This window comes from Rhinoraja longicauda, chromosome 3 (genome assembly GCF_053455715.1).
Source record: "Rhinoraja longicauda isolate Sanriku21f chromosome 3, sRhiLon1.1, whole genome shotgun sequence".
NCBI lineage: Eukaryota > Metazoa > Chordata > Chondrichthyes > Rajiformes > Arhynchobatidae > Rhinoraja > Rhinoraja longicauda.
In genome coordinates, this window is record NC_135955.1 from 20,593,611 (window position 1) to 20,612,862 (window position 19,252).

General features: G+C 39.0%; 1 protein-coding gene across 1 annotated transcript in view; it reads left to right on the forward strand.

Annotated features, from left to right (window-relative positions):
• dnah6 (dynein, axonemal, heavy chain 6) overlaps positions 1-19,252 on the forward strand; it is a 228,725-nt gene that overhangs the window by 60,692 nt on the left and 148,781 nt on the right. The window contains exons 24-32 of the mRNA XM_078394918.1: positions 1,653-1,749; positions 3,747-3,960; positions 4,919-5,083; positions 8,813-8,926; positions 9,583-9,708; positions 12,397-12,552; positions 13,142-13,303; positions 14,495-14,632; positions 17,028-17,195. Coding sequence (XP_078251044.1) covers positions 1,653-1,749; positions 3,747-3,960; positions 4,919-5,083; positions 8,813-8,926; positions 9,583-9,708; positions 12,397-12,552; positions 13,142-13,303; positions 14,495-14,632; positions 17,028-17,195 — 1,340 coding nt within the window. The remainder of the gene's footprint in view (positions 1-1,652; positions 1,750-3,746; positions 3,961-4,918; positions 5,084-8,812; positions 8,927-9,582; positions 9,709-12,396; positions 12,553-13,141; positions 13,304-14,494; positions 14,633-17,027; positions 17,196-19,252) is intronic.

The window sequence follows — 19,252 nt, forward strand, 5'->3', positions numbered from 1 at the left end:
CGAGCGGCGAGGCGAGTCCTGGCATGGCGAGTCCTGACGAGCGGCGATGCAAGTGATGGCGGCAGTGATGGCAGGGCGGAGCGGTGGCCATGATGGAGACACCCGGGGTTGGGAGCAGCGGTGGTGACGCTCCCCCCACTTGGGCCGCAGAACCAAACGAGCGTCTGGCGGGAAGTGGGAGCTGAACGAAAATGACGACCTTCCCCCCAACTGTGCATGCGCAGTCACCCGGCGGCCATCTTACGTAAGTGTAGGCGCTGGTCTGGCAGCCATCTTACCTGAGTACCGGCCCCAACTGCGCATGCGTGGGTTTTAAAATACTTTAAAATGTGAATTACTTAAAAAATATAATACCAATTTCAATAAAACTACCATTTTTACCATTAAAATGGGCCTAAAAATGGAGCGCTATCCTGTACAGTTTTGGCTGAAGTTCTGTCACAAACAAACGAGAGTTTTAATATATAAATGTAGGTATGTGAGTGAATGAAAGGGGAAAGTGTGGGAATACGTGAATATAATCGATCAGTTGCTGAGTGACAAAAGTGAGAGAATGATTCATTAACTAAGGTTGAGAGATGATTTAAACATTAGGAAAGGAAACACTGAGACTCTGCTATTTGAGAGTGGAAGGGGGCATATGATTGCTGAACATTAAATGAGTGAGAGCTTTGTAAGTCTAGAGAAGAAAATCTCCAGGGAAGATTGGGGGAGAGAAGGTGATGAAATGAAGCATTATAAGATTGCTTGTGGGTCCTGGATCCAGAAGCAAACTTGGAACTTTGCCTGCTGCAATAACTTTTCATCCAATCAAGGACAGCTTGTATCCTGGGAATTCCCTCGCCACACAGTCATACAACAGATAGGTGGCCAGAAAGAATCCAATTTTCCAGGGATCAATATCTATTTGCTACATAATTGCTAATAAAGGCACAAATCAGGAATACTAATTCTGGAAAACACCATTGCACTAAAGTTATGCAGCTGATATCACAACCATTTCACTTTTCATTTGAATGATTTCAGTATACCTTCGTGCGATTGTAATCATGTATAGTCTTTCCGCTGACTATATAGCAGGCAACAAGAAAGCTTTTCACTGAACCTCGGTACACGTGACAGCAAACTAAACTAAACTTTATAAAATAAGAACTGACCTGATGCATTGCATTAATTCAAATATCTTTTACATCTATGGAATTCTTAATGAGGCATCATAAGTTACTTAATAGAAAATATGGTGAATTATCATTATGCAGGAAATACATGCGAGGGGGGGTGCTGGTCTCAGATTTTTGTGGTTCTCCAAGTATCTTTTAATTTCCACTCTCCTCATTTGCAACGCTGCTGAATCTATTCTGCAGTCTTCAATACTGTGTGATGTAGTGTTCCTGCTGCTTTATTGTTTTAGTTTACAATATGCAAATAGCTATGGGGACTAACATAATGTGATGATGTGCAACAGAATTTTACTTGGTCAGACAGCACACAGAGACATCTATATGTTACACATGCATATCTGTCCTCTCCTCTGATGCTGTCAGGTTTGCTCAAGTGATCCTAGAACCTTCTAGTTCTTGTTCTTGTTTCCTAATTATAAATTTATTTACCATGTGATACGTTATTATATCATTCTTTTTTTTTTTTAATAGGCATTTTGGAAGCTTTCCAGAGTAACAATGCATTATTGGAGCAGATTCTAAAGTGTCTGGAAGCCTACTTGGAATCGAAACGAGTCATCTTCCCCAGGTGGGTATCCTTATTTTAGCACTTGAATTTATTGTAATTGATTCCTGGGGAAAAACAAAAAAGGATTATTTTGGAAGAAATATGAATTAATCTGTTTCAAAATGGTGATTCAAGATTCAAGATATCTTTATTTGTCATCCAAAAAACAAGTTTTTTGGACGAAATTCAGTCACCCACAGTCCAACAATAAAAGCATTAAAATAGGCAAATTAACCAATAAAAGCATTAAAATACGCAAATTACACAACCCCAACACACAAAAAAAAGAAACATCCATCACAGTGAGTCTCCTCCAGTCCTCTCCTCACTGTGATGGAAGGCCACGATGTCTTTTCCCTTCCCCTGCCGTCTTCTCCCACGGCCAGGTTGTTGTGGTTGCAGGCCGCGCCGGATGGTGGAAGGTCCGCAATGGGCCGACCCAAGCCCCACGATCCGGGGCGGGCAAACACGCTGTCGCTGCCGCTGTTGCTGCACGTCGGGGCGGTCGTGGCTCCTGACATTGAAGCCCCCGCCCAGCAGAGAAAAATCCCGCTGCCTATTTTAGGCCGCGCCGGACGGTTAAATGTCCGCGGCGGGGAGTACTTTATTTCTTATCATTAATTACAGCCAGTCAGCAGGTGAAAACAACTCCTTTTAACCTATTGATTTTCCTCTGCTGCGAGTTGTTTATATATACTTGTTTTTGTTTCCTACTTCCCCGTTATCAATTGTTAATTTTTAAAATATGTTCTATACTTTTTCTGGTTCAGTGGGCAGTCCTGCAGTAGTTTTTCTTTTGGTCAGCAACATGACAATGGGCGTTCTTAAAAGCCACTTACTTCGCCTTATGCATTGTTATCTTAGGAACCATAATACAGTTATGGCAAAGATCAATGCTGAAAACCCTCACGACCTCCAAAGTGGGAGTAAAACTTTTTTTGCCACCTGCTGGAAAGAGTGTGATATCCTCTCCCAAGCCAATATTCTTAAATGAGACTCTGATCACATGCAACCAGATGGATGGTGCACATTATTGACTTAACTTGCAAAAAATACATTGTAGTCTGAGTTTTGTGGTGACAAATAATATGAAGGATGACAGGGGAAATGCTTTAAGAACATCCTCAAAGCCTCCTTAAAAATGTAGATCACAAACCATTGAACCTTTGGTAGTGAAGCATCCAGGAATACACTTAATTATCTCTGAATGGAGACAAGGTAGAACAGCAGAAGGAAATTATGCCAGTTCAGATAATTGCCCATCTCTCCTGTCATGCACCACCTGGCCCATTTATGGTATTGTCTCTGTATGTTAGCTTAGATTCAGCAGTCACCTTATAACCCACAGACTTAAAGTGGAAATAAGTAATTGACTTCACAGGACTGCTGAGGAAGACATGATCACCTGGACATGAATTTAATAGAAGGCATCTAGTTTCTCTTCCACCACTGTATTCGCTAATATTAACATATTGCTGTACCAGCATCTCCCCTGCATTACCTCAAAACTTCACACCGGCTGGAATTCATGTTGACAGTTGTTTCACAATGTAACTTATTGCTGCTTTTGTCTCTTCCTATTCCTAATAAAAACCTCTTCAAAACTTATCCCTTTAATCTTACTTTTCAGGCGTGCTTACAACTGTAATTATGCAGCTCAGTGTTGTGCTTTGGGTGGCTATCTTCATTACAATTACTAGACAAAATTCCTTTTACATTCAACCCTTATTTGATTTTTTTTTTTCAAATCAACAAATCTTTTTTTTATTTTTATAATGATTAAAGTCAAGTCATAGATCTATAATTTCTAAAACAAAAGTTGCCTCTCTTTCATATGTAAATTATAGGTAATTATCTATCATCAGTCTTCTGGTCCTATCACCGTCCCTCAACTGCCAAACCAAGAGCCTTTGTCCTTTTTTAATGATTGTTTTAAAATTATTTTACAAAATGTGCTTTTGGTATTGAGCTCAATGGGTATTAATATCTGATCATTCTTGTTTGAATCTGGATCATAGGTTTTACTTTCTGTCTAATGACGAGCTACTGGAGATTCTAGCACAGACTCGCAACCCACAAGCTGTCCAGCCACATCTACGCAAGTGTTTCGATGCGATTTCAAGATTGGAGTTTGCACTAGCTACCCAGGGTGAGGAAAAAACAGCTGAGGGAGAACCTGAGAAGTTGTACACCAATGATATCTTGGCCATGATCTCTCCTGAAGGAGAAAAAGTAAGGACACTTTTATTGGTAACTAGACCAAGTTGGGCCCAAACCTCCTGCATTGGTACAGCATCCTCTCCTCCCCCCCTCCCCCCCTCCCCCTCCCCTCTCCCCCTCTCCCCCTCCCCTCTCCCCCTCCCCTCCCCCTCCCCCCTCCCCTCCCCTCCCCCTTCCCCTCCCCCACTCCATCCCCCTCAACCCCCCTTATCCTCCCTCCTCCCCCTCCTCCTCTCCTCCCTTCCCTCCCTCCCTCCCTCCCTCCGAGATAGATTTAAACTTTAAAATGTGAATAACTTTAAAAATATAACACCGATTTCAATGAAACTTTCTTCCATTAGCACCAAAGAGGCGATGGTGAGTAAGGTGGGCCTAAAATTGTTTCGCTGTTGTGTACTGTTTTGGCTGTAGTTCAGGAACAAACAAACAAACAAACAAACAAACAAGAGTTTTAGTATATAGAATAGTTGGTACTGTGAGAGATATTTTATTCATTGGCTTTTCACAAGGTTGTAAATTTGCATTAAATTCTTATTTGTAACAAGTCTTCTGTTACCAACATATGATAAAGAATGAGGTTGTATATTTGATTCACTGATTCACTATATGTGTAATCTTCATTCTCATTTATGTGATCAAGAAGGAACTGAGATGCAGGAAGTTGGGCATGTCTGATGGTTTAACATATTACAGAGACCCATTTCAGAGCTACCCTCTTCTGCTGGGTAAAGCTGCATATCATGGGAAGTTTAATATAGAAGCAAATAAATAAACAGTATCAAAGAAAATCAGATTCAAAATTAATAAAGCCTCTGAAAAGCATGATTGGTTGAAATGATTTAGAATGCATAATAAATCAGGAGTCTAATGCTATTATTAATTTAAAATTTCTTTGAAAAGGGTCCTTACTGATGTGTTATGCCAAAAAGATGAGTGATTGCCCAAAATAACATTTTGTTCTGCCTTGTAGGTTAGTTTGGGGAAAGGACTTAAGGCCAGAGGCAATGTAGAAGATTGGCTTGGAAAAGTAGAAGAAGCTATGTTCTCATCACTCCGTCGTTTGTGCAAAGTTTCAACCGCTGATTATCAAACTCAACCCAGAGTGGAGTGGGTGGTGTCTGGACACCCTTCTCAGGTATATAATATATATTTTTCTTTAACTTGCTTTGTAGGAAGATGGTAACTCATGTTAAATGGTTCTCTGGTATATAGCCCTTGTTATTTTCACTGTGATCATTTTTCCACATGTTCTTGGTTCTTGGTTCTTGGTCCTCCAAAATATTCCAAATGGAATTTAAACAGGAGGTGGCAGAGTATGGACTTAAGCAAGAAGGGCTTCTTGGAGAAGAGCTGCCTTAAATTTAGTTGCGTCTGGTTGAATAACTATAGTAGGGTGAAGACTATTCCGTGCTTTAATTGTGCGAGGGAAGAATGAATTGCTATACACATCTGTCTTGGTAGCTGGTATCTCAAATTGAATCGAATGCCCTCATCTATTCCTGATAGGTTTGGGTTTGGTGTAGATATGGTAATCTATGCCGAGCTGACCATTTAACATTTTGTAAAAACAGGTCAAACGGTGGGCTTTACGCCTGTCTTGGAGAGTGTCACAGTGCATGCAGCTTTTTCAACATTTAGGTCCAGGTGTCCACAGTGTAAAGGTATAACAGCTCAATAGTCAATAGTCAATAGTCTTTTATTTGTCACATACACATAAATGTGTAGTGAAATGAAACATTACCCGCAGTTAAACAATAAGACCAATAAGAATAATCAATAAAAATGCAATAACACATACAATCACAACTAACACCAAACAAAAAAGAAACATCCATCACAGTGAGTCTCCTCCAGTCCCTCCTCACTGTGATGGAAGGCCAAAAATGTCTTTTTCTCTTCCCTGCCGTCTTCTCCCGCGGTCAGGCTGTTGGATTTGCCACGTCGGGGCGGTCGGGGCTTCCGATATTGAAGCCCCCGCTGGGCGGTGAAAGGTCAACGGCCTATTCCAGGCCGCGCCGGATGGTGAAAGGTCCGTGGCGGGCCGACCCAAGCCCCACGATTCGGGGCGGGCGAACACGCTGCCTCTGCCGCTGCCGGAGCTCCCGATGTCGGCCCCCACCCAGGGGCCTGCGGGCTTCCGACGTCCACGCGGGCCGCGCCGGAGCCTCCGGAGACGAGTCGCAGCCGTTCCCGCAGCATTCGCAGGCAGCCAGCGCCGCAGGTGGTGAGTCCGGGCCGCGGGCTCTGCGAACCAGAGCCCCAGGTGGTCCCAGGTGAATGGCTGATGGTAGGCCGCAACGGGAACGGAGACACGACACAGAAACAAAGGTCGCGTCTCCGTTCGGGAGAGAGAATTTTACAGTTCCCGTTCCCTCCCACCTCCCACCCCCCTCCCACCTCCCACCTCCCACCCCCAAACATAACATGCAAACACTACACCATATTAAAACTACAATTCATACAAAAACAACAAAAAACACAAAAGACAGACGGACTGCAGGCTTGTAAGGCTGTCAAATGTCAGTGAAGATTTTTGTTTTTGTGAGTTTTAGATAATATATATTATTCACTGCTTTTCTTTCCATGGACATAACTTGCAAAAATCAGTAAATTCAGGATTTTCATTGACATGTCTCTAGCTTCTCAAGGCTACACTTTAATTTGTCTATAGAACTTAATAATGTATTCAAACTTCGAATGTCAGGACTTTGAAAGCTTCCTTGAAAAGGAACGGAGCTTTTCAGAGCAGTATTGGCCAATTAATTTATCACATTGTTCATGTTTGGCTTTGTTTAAATGAAATAAAAAACAAAGTGCTGTAGGAACTTAGCAGGGCAGGCAGCATTTATGAAAGGTTATGGACAGCTGAAGTTTTGGGTGGGGATCCTTCTTCAGACTGATGGATAGAGGGGTGAAAGGTAGTAAAGATGGATGAAGGAAAGGGGTGGGAAAGCTAGTTAAGGGCCTGTCCCACTTAGGCGGTTTTTTAGGCGACTGCCGGCGACTGTCAAAGTCGTAGCAGATCGCCAAACTTTTCTTTTACCCAATGACAATGACCACGACAATGCCGAGTCAGGTCGAGATTACACCGTCTTCGGAAACATCGCAAAATTCCCACGCTTATCAATGCTTCTCCAGCATCCTAATTTTCGCTGAAATCACTGACAAGTCTGTAATTACTTGAGAGTTTTGAAATATAACATTTGCCCAAACTTCACTTGAAAACCAAAATTCACGGTAACAAGGCATAAACTGGATTGACTTCCAGTTTACTAATAGCAATATTAAGAAATTTAATTTTAAACATGGTTAAATGGATTTTTGTGCAGAGTGTAGGCATTCTTTGAAAATGTACGGGAGATGCATATCTGGTTTCATCCTCTATCCTTTGTTGCTGTCTCCACACATTCGTCAATTACCGCACCTCACCTGAATCCAACAATCACTTGCCAGTTTTTGCCTCACCCTTTCCCCTCATGTCGCTTCTGCACCTGATGTTCCCTCCTGCTTTAAAAGCATCTATCATACCAATGCTCAAAAAGTGCATGGTGACCTGCCTTAATAACGACCATCCTGTATGACTAACATCCACTGTAATGAGTAGGAAGGAACTGCAGATGCTGGTTTAAACCGAAGATAGATACAAAAAGCTGGAGTAAATCAGCGGGACAGGCAGCATCACTGGAGAGAAGGAATAGGTGACGTTTCGGGTCGAGACCCTTCTTCAGACTGGATTGGTGGTGGAGTGAGTTAGCAGCCTCAAATTCCTGGGAGTTAATATCTTGGATGACCAGTCCGGGGCCTAGCAAATGCAGTAGATGTAATCATGAGGAAGGTGTGCCAGCACCTCTACTTTCTTTGAAGTTTAAAGAGATTTGGTATCTCCAGATAATCTCGCAAACCTCTATTGTAGAAAGTATCCTGACAGGGCGCATCATGGGCTGGTAGGACAATTACAACATGCAGGAATGTAAGAGGCCGCAGAGAGTTGTGGACTCAGCCTAGACCATCATGGGCACAGCCCTCCCCTGGTGATTACGTAAACAAGTTATGTTGTCCAGATAATATAGGATGTCACTTTATATGCAGATGTGTTATATTGCTTGTAAGCATAAGTATAAGAATTTCTTTGCTATTCGAGAGAGAATAAATACGTCTTTGAAAAGTCGAGTGTCCTGTAAAAAATTTTGAAAGCAGAATTCACCAGAGGGTCTACCTTAGGATCTATTACATAGGTGGTTGAAGACGGTATGGTCTGTCATTAAAAGTTACCAGAAGCAAACAAGTAAGTTGTTATCAGAAAGGCTATTATACCAGAATATCTGTGATATTCTTTCTCCAAGATTCTCAACTTCACAGTTTCATCTGGAGCCTGTGACCAACACCATTATTTGGATGACTGCAATACATGCTCCAAGATTAGACAGGATCATGCAAAATCAATACTCATATTCTCCAGTCTGTTTAAAAACAAAGTTCCCTGCTTCAGGAGATGGGTTGCTTTGATGATTTTTATGTTTCTCTATCGAAACCTTGATTTTTCGATATGCTGATCCTTCCAATTTTCCTCATTACAACATAATACAGGTTAGTTGTACACATTTGCATGTTTTCCTGTTGTTTGAGAAATATTCTCCAAATTGCAGTCAAACTCAAATTTGAGAAAAAATGCCTACATTACAACTGGAGAGCACTAAATCGATTTAGATTTTTTTTAAGCAGGAAAAGGACAAAGATTGAAGATTTTAGCATGTTGTGATTCTAACACTTTGCTTGCCTTCAGAGCTCTTTTTGCAAAAAATGTGTGTAATGCAGAGACAATCATTATTTTTCATATCTTTCAACTTTGTTTCCATCATAACAGGTTATATTGACCATTTCACAACTAATGTGGTGTCGTGATTTGCACCACTGCCTAGAGGGCGATGACCATGATCATATTGCAACTATGATTGAGTTTGAAAAGACTAACTTTGAGGTAACCTTAATCTAGTTTACAATTTTCATGTTAGTCAACATGGGCATAATTACTTGAAAAGTGTTGGGCCAAAATGCATTTACAAAAAAATTACACTTCTCAATGTAATAAAAAGGAACTGTAGATGCTGGATTATACCAAAGATAGACACAAAATGCTGGAGTAACTCAGTGGTTCTGAAGAAAATGGACAAGTGGGGTTTCGGGTCGGGACTCTTCTTCGGTCTTAAGAAGGGTTCCGACCAGTAACATTATGTCCATTTTCTCCAGAGATGCTGCCTGAACCGCTGAGTTACTCCAGCATTTTGTGTCTATCTTTGGTTACATTCGTCACTTCTTTTGTTAAAATTGTTTCAATTTCCGAGGTTATTGAAATGTTAATGGAAATTAGAATTGCTTTTATATTCTTAAGTAAAAAGTATTTTTGCAAACTTGAATAAATTCAAAGAATCCTTTCGTTGTTTATATTAAATACATTTTTAAAATTTGGAATTTCTGATTTATTACATACATCTTGGCATGAATGCCTTGTTATGAATCTATTTTATTCTGAATGGTTGTTAAGGATGTGATAGAATTAAGGGTATCAGCTATTTTGTAGCCGTAAAATGCTTTGCTCACAATGGCAAACTAATAATTGTGTTATTTCTTTCGTAGAGACTAAATGCTCTGGCTGCGTTGGTTCGAGGCAAGCTGGTAAATCTTCACCGGAGCATTGTGACTGCTCTCATTACCGTTGATGTTCACTCAAGAGACATTGTTACTGAACTAGTTAAAGAAAAGGTATTTTAAACTGCAAGAGCACTTATTGGCCATTGACTTATTGGGCAGCTGAACAATCTTCTTAACTTTTCATTGGCTCTGGCAGTAGGCAAAATCCTTGTTTGCAATTTTGTCTGTCAATCTGTCTTGTCATGCAAGATGCCTTGTGTATGAGCTAAACAGATGCGAGGGAACAAAAATTGGGCAATTTGACAATAATATTGGGACATCCAAGCTTGTTTTCTAAAGTACGAAGAATGAAAAGCATAATATTGTTCAAATGTAGAGAGACTACAAATTGCTAGGTATATTAAATGCAAAAGGTGACGGGTCGCCAAATGTTAGTCTTTGTTGTAAGAGATGGAGCACCAAAGTAGTGACTTCATGTTATCACAGGATATGAAGGATGGACATACTTGCATTGAACAGTGGGATGAAAGAGTCATTTTACAGAAATAAATGAGCAGGTTGGATCGAACATGAGTGAAAATCAAATAACTGCAGATGGTGACAGTCTGAAATAAAAATAGAAAACAATGCTCAGTAGGCCAGGCACCATCTGTTACCACTGGTTAGCATGCAACAACAAGCCTTTCACTGTACTTCGGTACACGTGACAATAAACTAAACTAAAGCAAACTAAACCATCTATGGAAAGATAAACAGTTAACATTTTGAGTCAGGTTGGATAAGGTTGAGGTTACATTAGGAAAACCTGTTGATAAAGTAATATGACAGATGAATTTATTAAGACAGTCAGACAGGGATAGCATGAATGTAAAAGCTGCAAAATGCAGTGGAGTAGGAAATACTGAGCAGGTTAGCTCAGGGAGATAGAAGTTGAAATTATTTTTTTTTATGGACTTGAGCATATTTGATCTAATACAAAGTAATAGTTTATATAACTAAGAGAAATGAGGAATTGCATCTCCCCTTCCAGCCATGATCTTATTTAATGGTGGAGTAGGAACAAGGGGTTATTTGTCCTTCTCCTGATAGAACATAGAACAGTGCAGCAAAAGGAATAGGCCCTTGAGCCCACAATATTTGTGCTGGACAAGATGCCAAGTTAAACCGATCTCATTTGTCTGTATGTGATCCATATCCCTCTATTCCCTGCACTTCCATGTGCCTATCAAAATGATTCTTAAACACCACTATCATATCTGCCTCTACCATCACCTCTGGCAATGCTTTCCATGCCCCCACAACTTTCTGTAAAAAATCTTGCTCTGCAAATCTCCATTAAACATTCCCCCTCTCTCGTTATAGCTGTGCCATCTAGAATTGGACATTTCAACCCTGGGAAAAAGTTCTGACTGTCTACCCTATCTATGCCTCTCATAATTTTATATACTTCTGTCAAGTCTCCCCTCAACCTCCAACATTCAAAAGAAAACAGTCCAAGTCTATCCTCCCTCTCCCTCTCCCTGCAACTGAAACTGTCTAATACAGGCAGCATTTTGGTTAACCTCCTCTGCATCCACTCCAAAGCCTCCACATTTTCCCTGTAATGGGGCGACCAGAACTGCATGCAATACTCCAAATATTGCCTCACCAAAGTCCTATAGTCCTGCGTCATGACTTCCTGACTCTTATATTCAATGCCTTTACCAATGAAGGCAAGCATACACATTATTTACCACTCTACCTGCTTGTGCTGCTACCTTCAGTGAGCTGTGAAATTGGATGCCAAGAAAGCACTACATATCAATGCTGCTTAGGGTCTTGCCATTAACTGTATCCTTACATTCAACCTCCCAAAATGCAACACCTCACACGTATTTGGATTAAACTCCATCTGCCATTTCTCCACCCATTACTGCAGCTGATCTCTCTTCCGCTACATCTTCTGACAGCCTTCCTCATCAAACTTACTCCAAGTAGAGTAATTAAATTGTTAACTGACAAAGCACAAGTGTCAAGGCCTACTGGATTTCCCAGTTGCTAACCATTTCAACTCCCCTTTCCACAAATGCTGCCTGACCTGCTGAGTTACTCCAGTATTTTGTGTCTAATATTGGTATAAACCAGCATCTGCTGTTCATTTTTATTACATTATTAAAATTTATGGATTCTCTTTCCATTGTACTTAAATTGATATTGTTCTTCACACTACATTGGTCATATTTGAAATGAAAAGAAGCCCAAAATAGGAGTGTCAGATTAAGTGTAAACCATTTTAATGAAATGAAAATGCACTTCATCCAGTTTAATTAATTGGATAAATGTGCCAAATCAAACAGAAATGGCAATGACAATGAAATTACAGTAATATAATATACCAAACACTTTCCAATTTGGAATAATGTAAATAGAGTGACAGGCTAGAAGATTTCACAAATGCATGGAGGCAGATTTAGAAGAAAAGATTTAAGAATGATACTTTCAAAAATATTGTAAGCAAATGGGCGAGGGAAAGCAATTAGGTCCATTGATTCTTAAAATGTTTATACATCTGCTGGGCTCTGCACGGTTGGTGTTAAATCATGGGCAAGTATTTGGCAGGCATGTTTTTATGGTTCGGTAACCTATTAAAATCACTACTATATGTTACGTTTGCATTTATGTCAGTTCAAAATTTACAATCAAAAGAGAAACACCAGTGACCTGTATTTATATGGAACCTTTAATATAGTAATATGAAACAAAATTGTTTGACTGGGAAATTGTTTTCTGTAAGTAATGTTCATTGTTTCTTGTGGGTAGGTGGACACTATAAACAACTTTGAGTGGCAGAGGCAATTGCGCTATTACTGGGATCTTGATGCAGACAACTGTGTAGCAATGATGGCCTTATCTAACTACACATATGGCTACGAGTATCTTGGATCATCTCCTCGACTAGTCATTACACCACTTACTGTAAGTATATTTGGCTAAGAAGATAGTTACCTAACATTTAAATAATAGGATGATTAATGACTGGACTTTTCTGCTGTGATGAAAATTCAAACAGCATCAATGATAAATATACCATCTTGTTTTTGATCACCTTATCTGTGCTGCTAAAAATGATACATTGCTGAATGTTTGGGGAAACATTGTTCCTGTTTCTGGATAAAAAATTATGGGGAACATTTGTTAATTCTTTTGTATAAAGGAAATGTATAAAGCCTACTTTTGCTTTATTCTGTTATTTTACTCTGCCAGTCAAAACAGTTTAATTACACTGCCTGGAGTGATTGGATAGATAATTTATTTTTCTACTCTCTTGATATTGACTGAGAAAACTAGCTGAAAGTTAATAGTATCTTTCGATAAGAGAATTACTGTCAGCAGGGAAAATGAGAAAACTGTGTGAAAGATTAGTTTATCCCTGCTGCTGCCAACTCATCTAATTGAATGATTGTCCAACTTTTTTATCGAATAATAATGCTCATATTTTCATTTTTTATTACAATTTGCAATAGAATGATAGAAGTGACTGAATGCGTTGTTGTTGGTATTCTAGGATCGTTGCTATCTCTGCCTCATGGGAGCTCTGCAGCTAGATCTCGGAGGAGCTCCAGCTGGCCCTGCTGGTACTGGTAAAACAGAAACTACCAAAGATCTTGCGAAGGCTCTGGCCATCCAATGTGTGGTCTTTAATTGCTCTGAAGGACTTGATTATAAGGTGGGTAAATATTCAATAAAGACTAATAATTCATTGAATATGAAGGTTGATCCTCTTTTTCTTTAAAGGTTTTTTTTATCCTATATTCAGAACAATGTGATCTAATGGAAATGACCTCAGCTGAGAATTTGTAATCAGCAGCGAAGCACAGGTACTTGTTAGGACCTTGATAAAGGCTTGTCACAAAGTTCCAGACATCTGTGTGGTGAGACAAGACACTGTTAGAATGCCATTTGCCACCCAGTAGATGAAAACTAATGCAAAGAAAAACTTCAGTTGCCGGAAATTTGAAATGAATACAAAATACAGAAAATTCTCAATAGGGCAGGCAGCATCTTGGGAAAGCGAAACAGAGTTAATGGTTCAGATGAAAGAGCCTTCTTGAGAAGAACGCTGAACCTAAAACAGTATCATGGTTTCTCTTTGCACAGATGCTGCCAAATCTACAGTTTAGTGATGTGAAACCTACAGACTGGCTGTGCAAACAATCACATTAAAGAATTCTCATACCAAACCAAGAAGCTCATACATGATTTTAACAATTTTTAAAAATCTCGTACAGAATACTAAATAAAGAATCGAACATGCATATAGAATTGAAATAGGAGATGAAATCTAAATAAACCTTATAAAAATACAGATGTATTTCAATGTCCCTAATATTTTGCGTTGTTCCTGAAGAAATGACAGTACACTAAATTATCTTTTATAGTGCGCTGAGAGTAATAATGGCTGAGTACTCCCTGAGAGTAATAATGGCTAAGTACTCGCTTGATGCGAGTGTACTCCCGGTGCACTTGAATACAATTGATGTAACATTTTCTGGATATTTTTTGTAGTAGGACGAGCTGTAAATGTTTAAATTCACATTAGTTGTTAGTGTTCTATTTTGGAAAAAAAGCTTTAGGTAGCACAGTTCAGAGATGTGCACTGAATCGCTGACAACTTTGGGATACCTCTATTAAGCAGTACGTGTCAAAACTGTAGGTTGCAATTTCAAAGACAAATGACACTTATTGTCAGGAATTTAAGTTTCATTATTGCTTGAGTAACACACAATCTGGGGCAATAGATTTATCTTGGAACATTTTTTTTTGTTGCCATTTTTTAATTGAATACCCAGCTAACTTTTTAAACTCTTCTTTATGTTTAAATTTTATATTAAGTATTAAGTTATATATTTTTCTTTAGATGATGGGACGATTCTTCAGCGGCTTAGCTCAGTCAGGAGCTTGGTGTTGCTTTGATGAGTTCAACCGGATTGATATTGAAGTACTTTCTGTCATTGCACAGCAACTCATTACGATCCGAACTGCAAAGGCAGCAAAGGTAACATCATTGTATTGGAACCAGTGAACTTAATTAGCAAATTACGTTTTGGCCTGAAGACGTAGGAGTGGATTTCTTTTGAGGTTCTCCCTGTTCATGAATTGTTGTTTTGGCTGAGGAGGCATGGAAACTTTGAAAAAATAGTACAACAGTAATTATATCATTATCCCAGAGTTTTGTAGCTCATACTGTTGTGGTTCCCTGATCCTCAAAATTAAGACAGGCGACACGGAGAATTCTTCGAGAAGTTAAAAGCCTTTATTTGTAAACAACGGCTGGAACAATCAGGAAGCCAACCACCTGACTGCCCTGACTGCCCATTTAGTACATCGGGCAGTCTATGTTTATAGGATTATTCCAAACCTTACCTTCTTTACATTACCTCATACCCACACTCCTTTCTTCAGTCATTCATTTCTTTGCAGTCACTCGTCTGTCCCGCCACCATTAAATCCCATTCAGTAATATATCCTTATCTCAATGCTCACATCCCTTCATACTTCGCCTCCCTTATTTCCTGCTAGTCCATCCCTCACATCCATTCATCACCCCAAGGCCTATGTCTTTCCTTATCTGCCACCATTATCTTTCATCCAAATGTAACAAGGTTACAGACAGTTGCAATGTATTAAAGTATAAAGAATGCCTACGCTGATAAATTTTAATGGCTAATAATGATTACAGCAGTTACAATGTAACAAACTAATATACAAAATACAACATTTCCCCCCTTTGAGACCTACGTGGTCTCACAGAAAAAGAAAACTAAAAGCCACACATGTCGTGAACTTAAATCATAAATCCAATCACAATCATTAGCCCCCAACTCAGGGTATTTAGATATATATATAGTGCAGCTCGTCAGTGTTCTTCTTCTATCATACTAAAGTCCTGGGTCACTAGGCCAAAAACCCGTCAGTCTGAAGAAGGGTCTCGACCCGAAACGTCACCCATTCCTTCTCTCCCGAGATGCTGCCTGACCTGCTGAGTTACTCCAGCATTTTGTGAATAAATCGATTTGTACCAGCATCTGCAGTTATTTTCTTATGATATTAAATGGGTTTATATTAATAGTTTTTTTCTTTTTACATACTAAAGAGCTTGTAAGGTTATGTTTGACACAAGAGCATTGCACTCGCCTGCAGGGACTCACATCCTGATCTTGGGTGCTGTTTGTGTAAAGTTTTCCCTTTCTCTGCATGACAACATAGGTTTCCATCGGGTGCTCCAATCTCCTTCCACATTACCCAAATGTTCTTCCTGGTTCATTGCCCCTTAGTTACCCGGTAGTGCATTTTAATGGAACAAATAATCACAGTGCAATTGATGGCCATATTTGAGACAGAATAAGTTGCAGGAGTGCAGAGAAATGAGGCAGAGAATGGGACTAATAGGACTAATGGGGCCTGACTTGGTTCCAATGAACTACATGGGCCTCCCTCTTTATTGTTAGAAAAATATAAGATAGGAGAAGAAGCATTTGAGGCAATGGGTTAAAGCACAATCATCTGCTGAAATGGATATACTATTTATACACATTCACAATTAATCTTTCAGATAAAAAGGCCCAAAACACCACCATTTTATTTTGTTTCATTAAGAGGGATTATGTCTGCACAAGATCGCATCTCTAATCTGGACGTTGATGTACAAGATTATCATGACATGGTTAAAGTGGTTTCAGTTCAGAGAATCACAACACAGAGATGGTTACGGAAAGATGCACTAAGGTTTATGGGATTATAGAAAGGCCAACATGATGATCAATAATGTGAAAACTGAAACTGTATTCATGGAGCTAAATATATTAAATGGAAATTAGAACAATCTAGTAATTGTAATAGTAAATTATAAAATATTATTTTCAATTGTGAATTTTTAAGAATTTGGCATTAGTATTAAAAACAATGAACGACAGATTTTTTCCCTAAGAAAATAGTGATCAGAATTTAGAAGAAGTTATTGTAAATGAACATGTGTAGTATTTGACAAGGCACATGAACATTTGAAATGGAAAAATAATAAAACTTAAAGTAGAAAGATAACTTAATTTTGCTTTGCAGCTAAAACTGGCACTGCCACAATGGTTTAAACACTGTCCTGTTAAAATTCTTGATTCTGTTCTGCAAATATGCTCGATTAGTGTAGCAGCAAATGGCCATGTGAAGTTGAGTTGAGATTTTGGTAATGCATAGGGAAATTTACACTGCATTCATTGATATGCTACCTGGTCTAAAATTATTTGAAAGATTTCATCGTACTGTTTGGAGCAGAGTGGGTGATTTCTCCCAGCATTTTAGCAAACAACTAAATTTGGATCAACACCATAAATGAGCTAGACCTGCAGAAAAATAACATGAAAATTAAATCTATAATTTTTGCTTCTTTCCGATAGCAATCCCGTTTCATGTTTGAAGGCAGGGAAATCAAGCTGGTCATGTCGTGTGCTGCATTCATCACGATGAACCCTGGCTATGCTGGAAGAACAGAACTACCAGACAATCTAAAGGCTCTTTTTAGACCTATTGCAATGATGGTTCCAAACTATGCCCTTATTGCTGAGGTAATCAAATTGTTGAGTGGATTTTGCTCATGTCTTTTGTTGGTTTATATTGTTAAATGTGGAATCAATACCACTAATCAAAAGAACTAATAAATCATTTTTGTTTAACTTTGAAAAGTCTGTTCAATTGTAAGCTAAATTATTTAGAATACATTTCAAAATCTTTGGCCAGGAAGAAAGTGCACAATGTGTATTAGTAAGAGAGAGGAAGTAAATTGCACTGTTTTCATAGCTTTTCATTTTGCAATAAGTGCCTTAAACTGAAATAGGAAACAATAAGTTAGATCATGCCCAAATTTAAGAGTGATAAGATTCTTTTTTCCTAAAGATGCCAGAAATAAGGCCAAAGGAAAATATTCTACTGATTGGCATTTACTTCAGACATCAAGACAGGTTAATTGACTCTGTAGGCAACAAAGATAAACTCAATGAATCGAATGGTTTTATTTTTTGTAAGATAATATAAGCAAAATTATACCATATTATAGTCACTTTCCATAATTTACATGAACCATCCGATTAATCAATCATTTCTCTTTGCACAATACTAGATCAAAAATAGTCTGTTCCCTAGTTTGTTCTTCAGTATACTGATCTAGAAAAGCATCTTGAGTAGATTCTATAAATTCACCTTCCATACTGAGACTGCTAATTTGATTTGCTCTGAATGCACATAGATTAAAATCATCCATGATTACTGTACTAAACTCATTATATGCACCTCTGATTATACCTTGCTCCATGTTACCTCTACAAGTTACCTCTTCCACCAATGTTTCCGTGCAATGTTTCCTTGATTTCTATTTGCACTATTAATCTGTCTCTCTTGTTGCAATTACTGTGTATATTCAAATAAAAGTTTTCAATTTTTCCATATTCCTTACTCTGACTCTGGCACACTTTGGTTATTCTTACTTGTTTCCACCACTCTGCACTATTGCCTTGTCTTTTCTCTTTAATTTCCCTAATTTCCTTCCATTAGACTATTTCATAATAAAGATTAAATCTTTATTTAATTCCCTGGGCATTCTATTCACTTGAACACTTCTTTCAACCTGATTCATGGGAAGCCGACCCTTAGAGAACAGCTCTACTTTTCTCAATACTGGCGCCAGTCTCTGCACAGACATAGAACATGAAAGTCTTCTATGAATAAAACACATTTATCCCATTCAATACTTGAGCCATACATTTGTCTCTCTGACCTTATTGACAGACTGCACAAAATCTGATTATTGTATTCTGCAATAAACTGATCCATGTACTATGTAGACATGGAACTGCCAATACTGCCGATACTGCCGATACTGCCGATACTGCCGATACTGCCAATACAATTAAAACCCATAAAGTGCTGGAGTAACTTAGTGGGTCAGGCAGCATCTCTAGAGGACATGGATTGGCAATGTTTCGGGCGGGGCGGGTCTAATGAAGAGTCCTGACCTGAAACATTGCCTATCTATCTCCGTGAAAGATGTTGCCTGAGCCGCTGAGTTACTCCTGCACTGTTTATTCTTTTTCATGTTCTATGTATTAGCTGGTCATAACCCTTCTAAGGGTCAACAGATGCAATGATATTATTGAATAAATTCAGACAAACCTAGACATTTATCTATTTTGTCAGAACCTGTCTGTTTCATCAGTCTCCAGAGCAGTTGTATTTTTTCTGCAAAATAGACCGTTTGATATAATATACACTCTTTCAAGCAATCTTCCCTGCTGGTGCTCATAATACTATCCTCTCCTATGTTTGCTCCTGGTAAAATTCTCATCTTTAAGTTTAAATCTTTAAATAACTGATCCTTTCCTTCTCCTTTCACTTATCAGGGAATTTGAAATATTCTAATTTTTCCATTTCCAGCGTCTTGTGCAATCACCAACCTTTTGCCCTAAGATGAGCAGCCTGGACATGCTGTCTGGGCTCTTTCTATTCCAGCACTGTTTGACATGCACATATATGTAATATGTCAACTGGCTTTGGATGGGTACCGTTGCCCTTAATTCAAGGGAGCAAGTAAAAATTGCAGGCTTATTTTGCCATGATTGGTTCTTTTTGT